The sequence below is a fragment of the Eleginops maclovinus genome, chromosome 22, assembly GCF_036324505.1.
Source record: "Eleginops maclovinus isolate JMC-PN-2008 ecotype Puerto Natales chromosome 22, JC_Emac_rtc_rv5, whole genome shotgun sequence".
Taxonomy (NCBI): Eukaryota; Metazoa; Chordata; class Actinopteri; order Perciformes; family Eleginopidae; genus Eleginops; species Eleginops maclovinus.
This window is the reverse complement of record NC_086370.1, coordinates 24,447,225-24,463,691: the sequence shown is the minus strand read 5'-3', so window position 1 is coordinate 24,463,691 and position 16,467 is coordinate 24,447,225. Positions and strand designations below refer to the sequence as shown.

The 16,467-nt window shown below is 45.6% G+C and overlaps 1 protein-coding gene across 1 annotated transcript in view; it reads left to right on the top strand.

Moving 5' to 3' along the window:
* Positions 1 to 143: 143 nt before the first annotated feature.
* Positions 144 to 16,467, top strand: part of ubr2 (ubiquitin protein ligase E3 component n-recognin 2) — a 48,903-nt gene continuing 32,579 nt past the window's right edge. The window contains 18 exon segments of the mRNA XM_063875658.1: positions 144 to 248; positions 1,434 to 1,705; positions 2,132 to 2,210; positions 2,286 to 2,393; positions 4,681 to 4,811; positions 4,915 to 5,053; positions 5,171 to 5,233; positions 5,304 to 5,424; positions 7,621 to 7,728; positions 7,822 to 7,910; positions 9,557 to 9,655; positions 9,894 to 10,057; positions 10,231 to 10,330; positions 12,167 to 12,295; positions 12,644 to 12,760; positions 12,762 to 12,828; positions 13,170 to 13,231; positions 13,309 to 13,419. Of these exon segments, the coding sequence (XP_063731728.1) occupies positions 144 to 248; positions 1,434 to 1,705; positions 2,132 to 2,210; positions 2,286 to 2,393; positions 4,681 to 4,811; positions 4,915 to 5,053; positions 5,171 to 5,233; positions 5,304 to 5,424; positions 7,621 to 7,728; positions 7,822 to 7,910; positions 9,557 to 9,655; positions 9,894 to 10,057; positions 10,231 to 10,330; positions 12,167 to 12,295; positions 12,644 to 12,760; positions 12,762 to 12,828; positions 13,170 to 13,231; positions 13,309 to 13,419 (2,064 nt within the window).

Below are 16,467 nucleotides of genomic sequence, written 5' to 3'. Positions count from 1 at the left end.
GGAGGAAACCATAGACTGTATGAGGAAACCAGTAACATGACATGATGTAATGGGAGGAAACCATAGACTGTATGAGGAAACCAGTAACACGACATGATGTAATGGGAGGAAACAGAAGGATAGGCCCCGCCCCTCAGCTGGAGATGAATTCCGGTTCTTTTCACCCAGCAGTAAAGATGGCGGCGGCTCAGAGCGACGAGACTTTGAGTTCAGAGTTTCTCTCTTTCTCTGCGCGAGACACGGCTGCGGTAAGAAGCTCCGCGAGCGCAGCTGGGCCAATACCTGTCCTCATGCTCCGCTCCGTACGTCACTGCGCGAGACCTTACATGCGCTCCGTTTACTGTTAAAGCTGCTACAAGGAGCTAATGCTAATGCTAACTCCGAGAGTGTAAACAACACGGAGCTAAAGCCAATGCTTACTCTGACAGTTTAGACTACACGGAGGTAATGCTAATGCTAACTCTGTCAGTTTAGACTACACGGAGCTAATGCTAATGCTAAATCTGAGAGTTTTCGTTTTCAAATCTTGACAGTGATCTGTAACAACACGGAGCTAATGCTTACTCTGAGAGTGTAAACAACACCGAGCTTATGCTAACGCTGAGAGTGTAAACAACAAGATTCAAAGGTTTATTGTCATAACATGCACAGCTACTGTGTACTTGTGGATGAAACACTTAGCAGTAGTCGACAATCAGCTCCTTGGTTTTGCTGACGTTAAGATGGAGGTTGTTATCCTGGCACCAAGATGTCAGGGTTCTGACCTCCTCTCTGTACGCCTTCTCAGGCCGATGACGGTCGTTTCATCAGCAAACTTCATGATGGTGTTGGAGCTGTGTGTGACGGGATAGAGGAGAGCAAGCAGCCCTGAGGGGCTCCAGTGTTGAGGATCAGGGAGGGAGGAGCTGGTGATTCACAGCCCTGAGGGGCTCTGGTGTAAACAACACAGAGCTAATGCTAGCTTTTACTCTGAACCCCACAACCGACGTGTTTGAAGTGTATTTGAAGTATATTTGGGGGAGGCTGTGGGAGTGGGATGTGTGCGCTGATCTTCAGATCAGGGGAGAGCAGGGTTCATGTCCCACTGCAGTCAGCATGTCGTTGTGTCCCTGCGCAAGACACCTCACCCAAAGTTGCTCCTGTGGGGATTGCATACAGTAGTGAATGTACGTTAGTCGCTTTGGATGAAAGCGATTTCTTCCTGTCCGCAGACTGTCCCATGCTCTACATCTTAATGTATTTGTGTAATTTACATGCACAAAAACCTACTGAACACACTACATGAGATGGAACCCCACATAAAGAGGAAGAGGGCTGCTTTAAGAATTACACACAGTTACAAGTTGTTTGTTTTTCTGAATATTATTGTTAGATAAAACTCATATTAAAGTAACATCAGTACTAACTGTATTTCTGTATGACTGCTCCCTCAGCACTGGCTAGAGGCGGCCGATCTGCAGCATGAGGTGTACCGTCACCTGGCTATATACGTACCCAGAATCCTCTGTGTGGGGGGGAGTGCAGCCAGCAGCAGGGAGGAGCAGCTGGAGGACCTGGCATGTCAGCTGCTCCTCCTCGCACCCCTGGAGTGGTTCCTGCTGGGGGAGGAACCCTCATCCGGCCTGGCCCTCCTGCAGGAGAACAACCAGCCCTCCCACCTCTGTGGACATGTGTTCAGGGTGGGGGAGCCCACCTACTCCTGCAGGTACACACACACACACACATACACACACACACACCTCTCTTCACCCCCATACATGCAACGTGTACTCTGCATCCAGGCCAATGGAGGCTTACCGCTGCAAAGAAGGAGAAGAGTCATTTAAAACTTAAAGAGCAAGAAGTTAAAACACACAGAATCCACGTCTAATTATTGTGATTTGTTTGGGAAGTAATGAATTAATAAAGAGCATGAAAATAGAAAGACAAATGAAACATGTCTATTTCTTCAGGGAATTTACTTTTTAAGTTTAATGTTCAATATCAATATAAAGCATTAAAGCGATGCATTGAACTGCCTAAACACTATCATTAAAATATTAACCATGCTTTGGTTTGCGTGATCATTATGGGGAAACTGCTAAATAGAGATATTTTCAAAATAAAAGTGCCCTTGACTGACTCTCTGCAGGGAGTGTGCAGCAGATCCCACCTGTGTCCTCTGCATGCAGTGTTTCCTGGGCAGTGTTCACAAGGAGCACCGCTACAGGGTGAGTGCACACACACACACACACACACACACCCTCACACTGTATGTAAATAAGGTATAACTGTGTGTATTTCAGATGACGACCTCTGGGGGGGGGGGCTTCTGTGACTGTGGAGACGCTGAAGCCTGGAAGAGAGGAGCTTACTGCAGGAAGCACACACCTACAGACACACACTCTCAGGAGGTGAGTTTACCCACCACATTATAAGTGGCATTATTCTATAGTAGATCTCATTCTATAGTAGATCTCATTCTATAGTAGATCTCATTCTATAGTAGATCACATTATTCTATAGTAGATCTCATTAGTCTATAGTAGATCTCATTCTATAGTAAATCTCATTATTCTATAGTAGATCACATTAGTCTATAGTAGATCTCATTAGTCTATAGTAGATCTCATTAGTCTATAGTAGATCTCATTCTATAGTAGATCTCATTCTATAGTAGATCTCATTAGTCTATAGTAGATCTCATTCTATAGTAGATCTCATTATTCTATAGTAGATCACATTAGTCTATAGTAGATCTCATTATTCTATAGTAGATCTCATTAGTCTATAGTAGATCTCATTCTATAGTAGATCTCATTATTCTATAGTAGATCTCATTATTCTATAGTATATCTCATTATGCTATAGTAGATCTCATTAGTCTATAGTAGATCTCATTCTGTAGTAGATCTCATTATGCTATAGTAGATCTCATTCTATAGTAGATCTCATTATTCTATAGTAGATCTCATTAGTCTATAGTAGATCTCATTAGTCTATAGTAGATCTCATTCTATAGTAGATCTCATTCTATAGTAGATCACATTATTCTATAGTAGATTTCATTAGTCTATAGTAGATCTCATTCTATAGTAGATCTCATTCTATAGTAGATCACATTATTCTATAGTATATCTCATTAGTCTATAGTAGATCTCATTCTATAGTAGATCTCATTATTCTATAGTAGATCACATTAGTCTATAGTAGATCTCATTCTATAGTAGATCTCATTCTATAGTAGATCTCATTCTATAGTAGATCTCCTTAGTCTATAGTAGATCTCATTCTATAGTAGATCTCATTATTCTATAGTAGATCACATTAGTCTATAGTAGATCTCATTCTATAGTAGATCTCATTAGTCTATAGTAGATCTCATTCTATAGTAGATCTCATTAGACTATAGTAGATCTCATTAGTCTATAGTAGATCTCATGCTATAGTAGATCTCATTATTCTATAGTAGATCTCATTAGTCTATAGTAGATCTCATTATGCTATAGTAGATCTCATTAGACTATAGTAGATCTCATTATGCTATAGTAGATCTCATTCTATAGTAGATCTCATTATTCTATAGTAGATCTCATTATTCTATAGTAGATCTCATTATTCTATAGTAGATCACATTAGTCTATAGTAGATCTCATTCTATAGTAGATCTCATTCTATAGTAGATCTCATTAGTCTATAGTAGATCTCATTAGACTATAGTAGATCTCATTAGACTGTAGTAGATCTCGTTAGTCTATAGTAGATCTCATTCTATAATAGATCTCATTAGTCTATAGTAGATCTCATTATGCTATAGTAGATCTCATTAGTCTATAGTAGATCTCATTATTCTATAGTAGATCTCATTAGACTATAGTAGATCTCATTAGACTATAGTAGATCTCATTATTCTATAGTAGATCTCATTATGCTATAGTAGATCTCATTATTCTATAGTAGATCTCATTAGACTATAGTAGATCTCATTATGCTATAGTAGATCTCATTAGACTATAGTAGATCTCATTATGCTATAGTAGATCTCATTAGACTATAGTAGATCTCATTATTCTATAGTAGATCTCATTAGACTATAGTAGATCTCATTATGCTATAGTAGATCTCATTATTCTATAGTAGATCTCATTAGTCTATAGTAGATCTCATTATGCTATAGTAGATCTCATTATGCTATAGTAGATCTCATTAGACTATAGTAGATCTCATTATTCTATAGTAGATCTCATTATGCTATAGTAGATCTCATTATTCTATAGTAGATCTCATTAGTCTATAGTAGATCTCATTAGACTATAGTAGATCTCATTATTCTATAGTAGATCTCATTAGTCTATAGTAGATCTCATTATTCTATAGTAGATCTCATTAGACTATAGTAGATCTCATTATGCTATAGTAGATCTCATTAGACTATAGTAGATCTCATTATTCTATAGTAGATCTCATTAGACTATAGTAGATCTCATTATTCTATAGTAGATCTCATTAGTCTATAGTAGATCTCATTATGCTATAGTAGATCTCATTATGCTATAGTAGATCTCATTAGACTATAGTAGATCTCATTATTCTATAGTAGATCTCATTAGACTATAGTAGATCTCATTAGACTATAGTAGATCTCATTAGTCTATAGTAGATGATGTTATTCATGTCCCTGCTGACCTGTCTGTCTCTCAGGACCCTGTCTCCCTGCTTCCTGCTGACATGGTCTCCAGGTGTGTGTGTTTGTTCTCGGTGCTGCTGCGGTATTCCGTTGAGATGCTGACCTGGGATCAGGAGGACACACTGCCTGCAGGCTTGGAGCCCCCGTAACTACACACACCGCCACTCACACACTCTCACACTCACCACTCAATCACCAACACACACTCACACTTACACTTAATGTGTCTTGTGTGTGTGTGTGTGCAGGGAGCGTGCAGACATGTACCTGTGCATGCTGTTTAATGACGAGGTGCACACCTATGAACAGGTGATCTACACTCTGCAGAAAGCTGTGAGCTGCAGCCAGAAGGAGGCGGTGAGCTTCGCCACCACCGTGGACCGAGATGTCAGTGACATCATCATTATTATCATATGACATCATCATATATTATTACTTTACATCATAATTGGTCGTATTATACACAGCTGTGTGTGTGTATGTGTGTGTGTGTGTGTGTTGCAGGGCAGGAAGTCAGTGCGGTTTGGAGATTTCCAATTGTGTGACCAGGCCAAGTCTGTGATCGTGGTGAGTGTCTGCGTGTCTGTGTGTGTGTGTGTAAGCAGCAGCACTCTCTCACTCCCCTCTCCCCCCCCAGAGGAACACCAGCCGGCAGTCGAAGCCCCTCAGGGTTCAGGTGATGCACTCCTCAGTGGTGGCTCATCAGTGCTTCGCTCTCAGAGTGCTCAGCTGGATGGGACACATCATACAGTACTCTGGTGAGTAAGACTCCATTACCCACAGTGCTTCACTCTGGTGTGTGTGTGTGTGAGTGTGTGTGTGTTACAGATGGTCTTAGGAGGACTCTGTGTGTGTTTGTGTGAGAGTGTGTGTCTGTCTGTGTGTGTATGTTCTCAGGAGGAGTGTGTGGGTGTGTGTGTGTGTGTGTTACAGACGGTCTCAGGAGGACTCTGTCAGGTGTGTGTGTGTGTGTTTCAGACGGTCTCAGGAGGACTCTGTCAGGTGTGTGTGTGTGTGTGTGTGTGTTTCAGACGGTCTCAGGAGGACACTGTGTTGTGTGTGTGTGTGTGTGTGTGTGTGGTTCAGATGGTCTCAGGAGGACTTTGTATCAGGTGTGTGTGTGTGTGTGTGTGTTTCAAATGGTCTCAGGAGGACACTGTGTTGTGTGTGTGTGTGTGTGTGTGTGTGTGTGTGTGTGTGTGTGTGTGTGTGTGTGTGTGTGTTTCAGACTGTCTCAGGAGGACACTGTGTTGTGTGTGTCTGTGTGTGTTACAGATGGTCTCAGGAGGACTTTGTATCAGGTGTGTGTGTGTGTGTGTGTGTTTCAAATGGTCTCAGGAGGACACTGTGTTGTGTGTGTGTGTGAGTGTGTGTGTGTGTGTGTGTGTGTGTGTGTGTGTGTGTGTGTGTGTGTGTGTGTGTGTGTGTGTTCAGACGGTCTCAGGAGGACACTGTTGTGTGTGTGTGTGTGTCTGTGTGTGTTACAGACGGTCTCAGGAGGACACTGTGTGTGTGTGTGTGTGTGTGTGTGTGTGTGTGTGTGTGTGTGTGTGTGTTTTTCAGACGGTCTCAGGAGGACACTGTGTCAGGTGTGTGTGTGTGTGTTTCAAACGGTCTCAGGAGGACACTGTCAGGTGTGTGTGTGTGTGTGTGTGTGTGTGTGTGTGTGTGTGTGTGTGTGTGTGTGTTTCAAACGGTCTCAGGAGGACTCTGTATCAGGTGTGTGTGTGTGTGTGTGTTTCAAACGGTCTCAGGAGGACACGGTCAGGTGTGTGTGTGTGTGTGTGTGTGTGTGTGTGTGTGTGTTTCAAACGGTCTCAGGAGGACACTGTGTCAGGTGTGTGTGTGTGTGTGTGTTTCAGACGGTCTCAGGAGGACACTGTATCAGGTGTGTGTGTGTTTCAGACTGTCTCAGGAGGACACTGTCAGGTGTGTGTGTGTGTGTGTGTGTGTGTGTGTGTGTGTGTGTGTGTGTGTGTGTGTGTGTGTGTGTGTGTGTGTGTGTGTGTGTGTGTGTGTGTGTGTGTGTGTGTGTGTGTGTGTGTGTGTGTGTGTGTGTGTGTGTGTGTGTGTGTGTGTTCAGACGGTCTCAGGAGGACACTGTGTCAGGTGTGTGTGTGTGTGTGTGTGTGTGTGTGTGTGACTGTGTGTGTGTGTGACTGTGTGTGTGTGTGACTGTGTGAGTGTGTGTTTCAGACGGTCTCAGGAGGACACTGTGTCAGGTGTGTGTGTGTGTGTTTCAGACAGTCTCAGGAGGACACTGTCAGGTGTGTGTTTCAGATGGTCTCAGGAGGACACTGTGTCAGGTGTGTGTGTGTGTTTCAGACGGTCTCAGGAGGACTCTGTATCAGGTGTGTGTGTGTGTGTGTGTTTCAGACGGTCTCAGGAGGACACTGTGTCAGGTGTGTGTTTCAGACGGTCTCAGGAGGACACTGTGTGTGTGTGTGTGTGTGTGTGTGTGTGTGTGTGTGTGTGTGTGTGTGTGTGTGTGTGTGTGTGTGTGTGTGTGTGTGTGTGTTTCAGACGGTCTCAGGAGGACACTGTGTCAGGTGTGTGTGTGTGTGTGTGTGCGTGTGTGTTTCAGACGGTCTCAGGAGGACACTGTCAGGTGTGTGTTTCAGATGGTCTCAGGAGGACACTGTGTCAGGTGTGTGTGTGTGTTTCAGACGGTCTCAGGAGGACACTGTGTCAGGTGTGTGTGTGTGTGTGTGTGTGTGTGTGTTTCAGACGGTCTCAGGAGGACACTGTCAGGTGTGTGTGTGTGTGTTTCAGACGGTCTCAGGAGGACACTGTGTCAGGTGTGTGTGTGTGTGTTTCAGACGGTCTCAGGAGGACACTGTCAGGTGTGTGTGTGTGTTTCAGACGGTCTCAGGAGGACACTGTGTCAGGTGTGTGTGTGTGTGTTTCAGACGGTCTCAGGAGGACACTGTGTCAGGTGTGTGTGTGTGTTTCAGACGGTCTCAGGAGGACACTGTGTCAGGTGTGTGTGCAGAAGCTTCCAGAGGGAGAGTATTCCTCTCTGGTGGACAAACTCATGCTCAACGACTCCAAGATGTGGAAAGGTGACTGCGCCCCTGATTTACATTTCTGTATTTCTATAAACTGTATATTTCAGTTTACAGAAATACAGAAATGTCCTCTGATGTGCTCTGTAGGAGCCAGGAACGTTTACCACCAGCTGCTGATGAACAGCCTCCTCATGGACCTGAAGTACAAGAAGATTTTTGCCATCGAGTTTGCCAAGGTACCTCTTCCATCAATATACTAAATATTCACTGCATATATTTTTTATTTACAGTGGAGGAAATAAGTTTTTGATCCCCTGCTGATTTAGTAAGTTTACCCACTTACAAAGAACTGAACAGTCTGTCATTTTTATGGTAGGTTTATTTGAACAGTGAGAGACAGAATATCAACAAAAACATCCAGAAATTTACACTAAAAAAGATGAACATTGATTTGCGTTTAATTGGGGGAAATAAGTATCTGATCCCCCTGCAACCAACAAGGATTCTGGCTCCCAGGGACCGGTTAAAGAAATCCTCTGGCTTTAAGAAAGTACTCCTGATGTCACCTGGATAAAAGACACCTGTCCACAGTCAATACATCAGATAACAACCTCTTCATCGAGGACCAGAGACAGGTCTGTGATCATGGTGGATCTAATGTCTAAGGACATCAGGGACCAGATTGTGGACCAGCACAAGACTGGAATAGAAGACAAGACCACCAGCAGCAGCCTGGTGAGAGAGAGACACCTGGTTTGATTATTAAAAGATGGGAGAAGCACAAAATGACCATCAATCGCCCTCGGTTGGGGGCTCCACCATCTAAGATCTGGCCTCTTGGGGCATCAATGATCCTGAGAAAGGTGAGGGGTCAGCCAAGAACTGCAGGAGGGACTGGTTAATGATCTGAAGGCAGCTGGGACCACAGTCCCCAAGAACACTACTGGTAACACACTGCGCTGTAATGGATTCAAATCCTGCAGCGCCTCAAGGTCCCCTGCTGAAGAAGGTAGATGTACAGGCCGTCTGAAGTCTGCCAGGGATCCTCTGAAGGGTCCAGAGGAGGCTGATGAGAAGGGGAGGAGCTCAGAGGAGACCCATCAAGATCTTTGGGATCAACTCCACATGTCGTGTTTGGAGGAAGAGAAATGCTGCCTATGACCCAAGAACTCCATCCCCAGCGTCCAGCATGGAGATGGAGACATGATGCTCTGGGGGGGGGGGTCTCTGCTAAGGGGACAGGGCGGTTCACCGCATCGAGGGGAGGATGGAGGGGGCCAGGTATCGCAGAATATCGGCTGATAACCTCCTTCCCTCAGCCAGGACACTGACCATGGACATGGATAGGTCTTCCAGCTCCACAATGACCAAAACATACAGTCAAGGCAACTAAGGAGGGGCTACAGAAGAAGCCCATTAAGGTGAGGGAGGGGCCGAGCCAGTCTCCGACCTCCATCCCATAGAACTTCTGTGGAGGGAGCTGAAGCTTCCAGTGGCCAAGCATCAGCCTCCAAACCTGAAGGATTTGAGAGGATCTGCAGAGAGGAGAGGACCAAACTCCCCCCTGAGATGTGAGCAGACCTGGAGACCAACTTCAAGAAGCACCTGCCCTCTGTGCTGTCCATCAAGGCTTACTGAGGCCTGTTCTGGGATCAGATACTGATGTCCCACCATTACATGCACATTCATTTATATATTTCTGATCTACATTTCTGGATTTCTTTTCTGATATTCTGTCTCTCACTGTGAACATAAACCTACCATTAAAAGTATAGACTGTTCAGTTCTTTGTAAGTGGGTAAACTAACTACATCTGCAGGGGATCAGAGTGTGTGTATATATATACACATATCTAATGCTCATGTTATCCTCCTCCTTTCAGAACTACAGGCGGCTGCAGACAGACTTCATGGAGGACGACCATGAGCGGGTGGTGTCAGTGACGTCTCTGTCTGTGCAGCTGTTCACTGTGCCCACCATGGTGAGGAACCCCCCCACACACACCTGTCTGTCTGAACAGTGCTCCCCTTATAAGTGCTCTATGGTTTGTTATTGTGTGTGTGTGTGTGTGTGTGTGTGTGTGTGTGTGTGTGTGTGTGTGTGTGTGTGTGTGTGTGTGTGTGTGTGTGTGTGTGTGTGTGTGTGTGTGTGTGTGTGTGTGTGTGTGTGTGTGTGTGTGTGTGTGTGTGTGTGTGTGTGTGTGTGTGTGTGTGTGTCAGGCCCGGATGTTGATGGTGGAACAGGATCTGATGACCACCATCATCAGGACTTTTGTAGATCACCTGCGTCACAGAGACCTGCAGGGACGCTTCCAGTTCGACCGCTACACCGCGCAGCAGGCCTTCAAGTTTGGACGCGTTCAGAGCCTCATCGGAGACCTCAAGTGAGGACTACATACTCACCTAGTTTACACCTGGTTTACACCTGGTAAACAGCGGTTATACACCTCTTATACACCTGGTTCACAACTGTTATACAACTGGTTTACACCTGTTATATACCATTGACACACCAGTTTCTATACCAGTTATACACCTGTAATTTACCTGTTTGCAGGTACGTGCTGATCAGCCAGCCCTCTGAATGGAGCGATCAACTCCGACTGAAGTTTCTGGAAGGTCTGGATGCTTTTCTGGAGCTGCTGAAGTGTATGCAGGTAACTTACCTGGGGATGGGCTGCTCTCCTGGAGACAGGTAGATCACCTGGGGACAGGTTGCTCACCTGGAGACAGGTAGATCACCCGGGGACAGGTTGCTCACCTGGGGACAGGTTACTGACCTGGAGACAGGTAGATCACCCGGGGACAGGTTGCTCACCTGGAGACAGGTAGCTCACCTAGAGACAGGTAGATCACCTGGGGACAGGTTGCTCCCCTGGAGACAGGTAGATCACCTGGGGACAGGTCGCTCACCTGGAGACAGGTAGATCACCTGGGGACAGGTCGCTCAACTAGAGACAGGTAGATCACCTGGGGACAGGTTGCTCACCTAGAGACAGGTAGATGGCCTGGAGACAGCTAGATCACCTGGGGACAGGTCGCTCACCTGGAGACAGGTAGATCACCTGGGGACAGGTTGCTCCTCTGGAGACAGGTAGATCACCTGGGGACAGGTAAATCACCTAGAGACAGGTTGCTCCTCTGGAGACAGGTAGCTCACCTGGAGACAGGTAGATCAACTGGAGACAGGTAGCTCACCTGGAGACCGGTAGCTCACCTAGAGACCGGTTGCTCCTCTGGAGACAGGTAGATCACCTGAGGACAGGTAAATCACCTAGAGACAGGTTGCTCCTCTGGAGACAGGTTGCTCCTCTGGAGACAGGTAGATCACCTGGAGACAGGTAGATCACCTGGAGACCCTGGAGACAGGTAGCTCACCTGGAGACAGGTAGCTCACCTGGAGACAGGTAGCTCACCTGGAGAGCTCACCTGAGACAGGTAGATCACCTGGGGACAGGTTGCTCACCTAGAGACAGGTAGATCACCCGGGGACAGGTTGCTCACCTGGGGACAGGTTACTGACCTGGAGACAGGTAGATCACCCGGGGACAGGTTGCTCACCTGGAGACAGGTAGCTCACCTAGAGACAGGTAGATCACCTGGGGACAGGTTGCTCCCCTGGAGACAGGTAGATCACCTGGGGACAGGTCGCTCACCTGGAGACAGGTAGATCACCTGGGGACAGGTCGCTCAACTAGAGACAGGTAGATCACCTGGGGACAGGTTGCTCACCTAGAGACAGGTAGATCGCCTGGAGACAGCTAGATCACCTGGGGACAGGTCGCTCACCTGGAGACAGGTAGATCACCTGGGGACAGGTTGCTCCTCTGGAGACAGGTAGATCACCTGGGGACAGGTAAATCACCTAGAGACAGGTTGCTCCTCTGGAGACAGGTAGCTCACCTGGAGACAGGTAGATCAACTGGAGACAGGTAGCTCACCTGGAGACCGGTTGCTCACCTAGAGACCGGTTGCTCCTCTGGAGACAGGTAGATCACCTGAGGACAGGTAAATCACCTAGAGACAGGTTGCTCCTCTGGAGACAGGTTGCTCCTCTGGAGACAGGTTGCTCCTCTGGAGACAGGTAGATCACCTGGAGACAGGTAGATCACCTGGAGACAGGTAGCTCACCTGGAGACAGGTAGCTCACCTAGAGACAGGTTGCTCCTCTGGAGACAGGTTGCTCCTCTGGAGACAGGTAGATCACCTGGAGACAGGTAGCTCACCTGGAGACAGGTAGCTCACCTGGAGACAGGTAGCTCACCTGGAGACAGGTAGCTCACCTAGAGACAGGTAGATCACCTGGGGACAGGTTGCTCATCTAGAGATAGGTAGACCTGATGCGGCAGCACCTACAGGTGACCTGATGCAGCAGCACTGGTCTTGTTGTCCTTAGTTTGAATCCTTATGGTTTTTTGAACGTTGCTTTGGATAAAAGCATCAGCTAAATGTAATGTAATGTCTCCCTGTCTGTCTCTCTGTCTCCCTCTCAGGGCATGGACCCGGTGGTGAGACAGGTGGGTCAGCACATAGAGATGGAGCCTGAGTGGGAGGCAGCGTTCACTCTGCAGATGAAGCTGACTCACATCATCTCCATGATCCAGGAGTGGTGTTGCACCGACGTGAGTTTACCTGACAGCACTGTTTACCTGACAGCGCTGTTTACCTGACAGCGCTGTTTACCTGACAGCGCTGTTTACCTGACAGCACTGTTTACCTGACAGCACTGTTTACCTGACAGCACTGTTTACCTGACAGCACTGTTTACCTGACAGCGCTGTTTACCTGACAGCGCTGTTTACCTGACAGCGCTGTTTACCTGACAGCACTGTTTACCTGACAGCACTACTGTTTACCTGACAGCACTGTTTACCTGACAGCACTGTTTACCTGACAGCACTGTTTACCTGACAGCGCTGTTTACCTGACAGCACTGTTTACCTGACAGCACTGTTTGTGTGTGTTTACAGGAGCAAGTGCTGGTGGCGGCCTACAGGAAGTGTGTGTTGCTGCTCAGGGCCACACACTCCTCTCTGGCTGATGGGGAGCAGCCGCTCCACCTCAGTGTGTGTGGACACTCTGTGGAGGACATTCAGGTACCAGGTGTCCCAGGAAAAGGTGTCCATACACCTGCCACTCTGCAGGCTGTTGGCAGGTACACACACTCACAACCTCCCATACAATGACTCACTCACTCACTCACTCACTCACTCACTCACTCACTCACTCACTCACTCACTCACTCACTCACAACCTCCCATACAATGTCACACACACACACACACACACACACACACACACACACACAAACTCCTATACACTGTCACACACACACACTGTTCAATATCCGTATCTATAAAACATAAACACACAGATGACATCATCCATCAGTGAATTCTTTGTTATTGCATTAAATGACATAAGGATAATGTATGGAGATGTCAAGCTTAAACAGTGTGTTGTTGTTGTTGTTGTTGTTGTTGTTGTGTTCCTCAGGGCTCCATGTTCTCCTCAGCAGGACTCAGGTGGCCTTCCGTCTCCCCGAGCAGCTGCCTCTGGTCAGAGCACTGAAACACATGCACTCTTGCTGTTACTCTGCTAATACTGACGTGTGTGTCTGTCTGTCCGTCTTCAGGGGGATCTGAGCCCCCCACTCCTGATCGAGCTCCCTCTACGCTGCCTGGTGCTCTGTGCCCAGGTGCATGCTGGGATGTGGAGGAGGAACGGGTTCTCCCTAATCAACCAGGTGTCGAAACATCCCATAATGCACACCTCTAATAATGATATTATTATTAATAATAATAATAATGATGATGATGATGATGATGATGATGATGATAATACATCTACTCTAAGCGGTTCACCAATCACAACAGAGCCGGCCAGCTAACCAATCAGAGCAAACTGGGCTCTCGTTTCAGACAGAGGGTGAAACGAGGTGCTGCAGAACAGGCAGTATGAGAAAAAACTGTTTAAAGTAGAGACTCTACATACTGATATACACCTGAACATCAGCAGGAGAGGACTCTTTAAAGTAGAGACTCTACATACTGATATACACCTGAACATCAGCAGGAGAGGACTCTTTAAAGTAGAGACTCTACATACTGATATACACCTGAACATCAGCAGGAGAGGACTCTTTAAAGTAGAGACTCTACATACTGATATACACCTGAACATCAGCAGGAGAGGACTCTTTAAAGTAGAGACTCTACATACTGATATACACCTGAACATCAGCAGGAGAGGACTCTTTAAAGTAGAGACACTACATACTGATATACACCTGAACATCAGCAGGAGAGGACTCTTTAAAGTAGAGACTCTACATACTGATATACACCTGAACATCAGCAGGAGAGGACTCTTTAAAGTAGAGACACTACATACTGATATACACCTGAACATCAGCAGGAGAGGACTCTTTAAAGTAGAGACTCTACATACTGATATACACCTGAACATCAGCAGGAGAGGACTCTTTAAAGTAGAGACACTACATACTGATATACACCTGAACATCAGCAGGAGAGGACTCTTTAAAGTAGAGACTACATACTGATATACAGCTGAACATCAGCAGGAGAGGACTCTTTAAAGTAGAGACACTACATACTGATATACACCTGAACATCAGCAGGAGAGGACTCTTTAAAGTAGAGACTACATACTGATATACAGCTGAACATCAGCAGGAGAGGACTCTTTAAAGTAGAGACTCTACATACTGATATACACCTGAACATCAGCAGGAGAGGACTCTTTAAAGTAGAGACTACATACTGATATACACCTGAACATCATCAGGAGAGGACTCTTTAAAGTAGAGACTACATACTGATATACAGCTGAACATCAGCAGGAGAGGACTCTTTAAAGTAGAGACTCTACATACTGATATACACCTGAACATCAGCAGGAGAGGACTCTTTAAAGTAGAGACACTACATACTGATATACACCTGAACATCAGCAGGAGAGGACTCTTTAAAGTAGAGACACTACATACTGATATACACCTGAACATCAGCAGGAGAGGACTCTTTAAAGTAGAGACTACATACTGATATACACCTGAACATCAGCAGGAGAGGACTCTTTAAAGTAGAGACTACATACTGATATACACCTGAACACCATCAGGAGAGGACTCTTTAAAGTAGAGACTACATACTGATATACAGCTGAACATCAGCAGGAGAGGACTCTTTAAAGTAGTGACACTACATACTGATATACAGCTGAACATCAGCAGGAGAGGACTCTTTAAAGTAGAGACTACATACTGATATACACCTGAACATCAGCAGGAGAGGACTCTTTAAAGTAGAGACTCTACATACTGATATACACCTGAACATCAGCAGGAGAGGACTCTTTAAAGTAGAGACTCTACATACTGATATACACCTGAACATCAGCAGGAGAGGACTCTTTAAAGTAGAGACTCTACATACTGATATACACCTGAACATCAGCAGGAGAGGACTCTTTAAAGTAGAGACTCTACATACTGTTATACACCTGAACATCAGCAGGAGAGGACTCTTTAAAGTAGAGACACTACATACTGATATACACCTGAACATCAGCAGGAGAGGACTCTTTAAAGTAGAGACACTACATACTGATATACACCTGAACATCAGCAGGAGAGGACTCTTTAAAGTAGAGACACTACATACTGATATACACCTGAACATCAGCAGGAGAGGACTCTTTAAAGTAGAGACTCTACATACTGATATACACCTGAACATCAGCAGGAGAGGACTCTTTAAAGTAGAGACACTACATACTGATATACACCTGAACATCAGCAGGAGAGGACTCTTTAAAGTAGAGACTCTACATACTGATATACACCTGAACATCAGCAGGAGAGGACTCTTTAAAGTAGAGACGCTACATACTGATATACACCTGAACATCAGCAGGAGAGGACTCTTTAAAGTAGAGACACTACATACTGATACACACCTGAACATCAGCAGGAGAGGACTCTTTAAAGTAGAGACGCTACATACTGATATACACCTGAACATCAGCAGGAGAGGACTCTTTAAAGTAGAGACGCTACATACTGATATACACCTGAACATCAGCAGGAGAGGACTCTTTAAAGTAGAGACTCTACATACTGATATACAGCTGAACATCAGCAGGAGAGGACTCTTTAAAGTAGAGACGCTACATACTGATATACACCTGAACATCAGCAGGAGAGGACTCTTTAAAGTAGAGACTCTACATACTGATATACAGCTGAACATCAGCAGGAGAGGACTCTTTAAAGTAGAGACTCTACATACTGATATACACCTGAACATCAGCAGGAGAGGACTCTTTAAAGTAGTGACACTACATACTGATATACAGCTGAACATCAGCAGGAGAGGACTCTTTAAAGTAGAGACACTACATACTGATATACACCTGAACATCAGCAGGAGAGGACTCTTTAAAGTAGAGACACTACATACTGATATACACCTGAACATCAGCAGGAGAGGACTCTTTAAAGGTCCCCTATTGTGCAAAATGCACTTTTTGCTGTCTTTCATACATAAATATGTGTCCCGGTGTGTAAGGAGACTCACAAAGTGTCAGAAAATACAACCCTCTCTCTTTTCCTCCTTACCCACATCTCTAAAAACGGGGGTACAAACGAACTGATCCAGATTTGCTTCGGTCATGATGTCATAACCGAAATGTGGGCTGGCTTTACATTGAACTCCTGGCAACGTCCCCCCCACGTGACACGTCCCAACCTATCGTCCACAATATACAG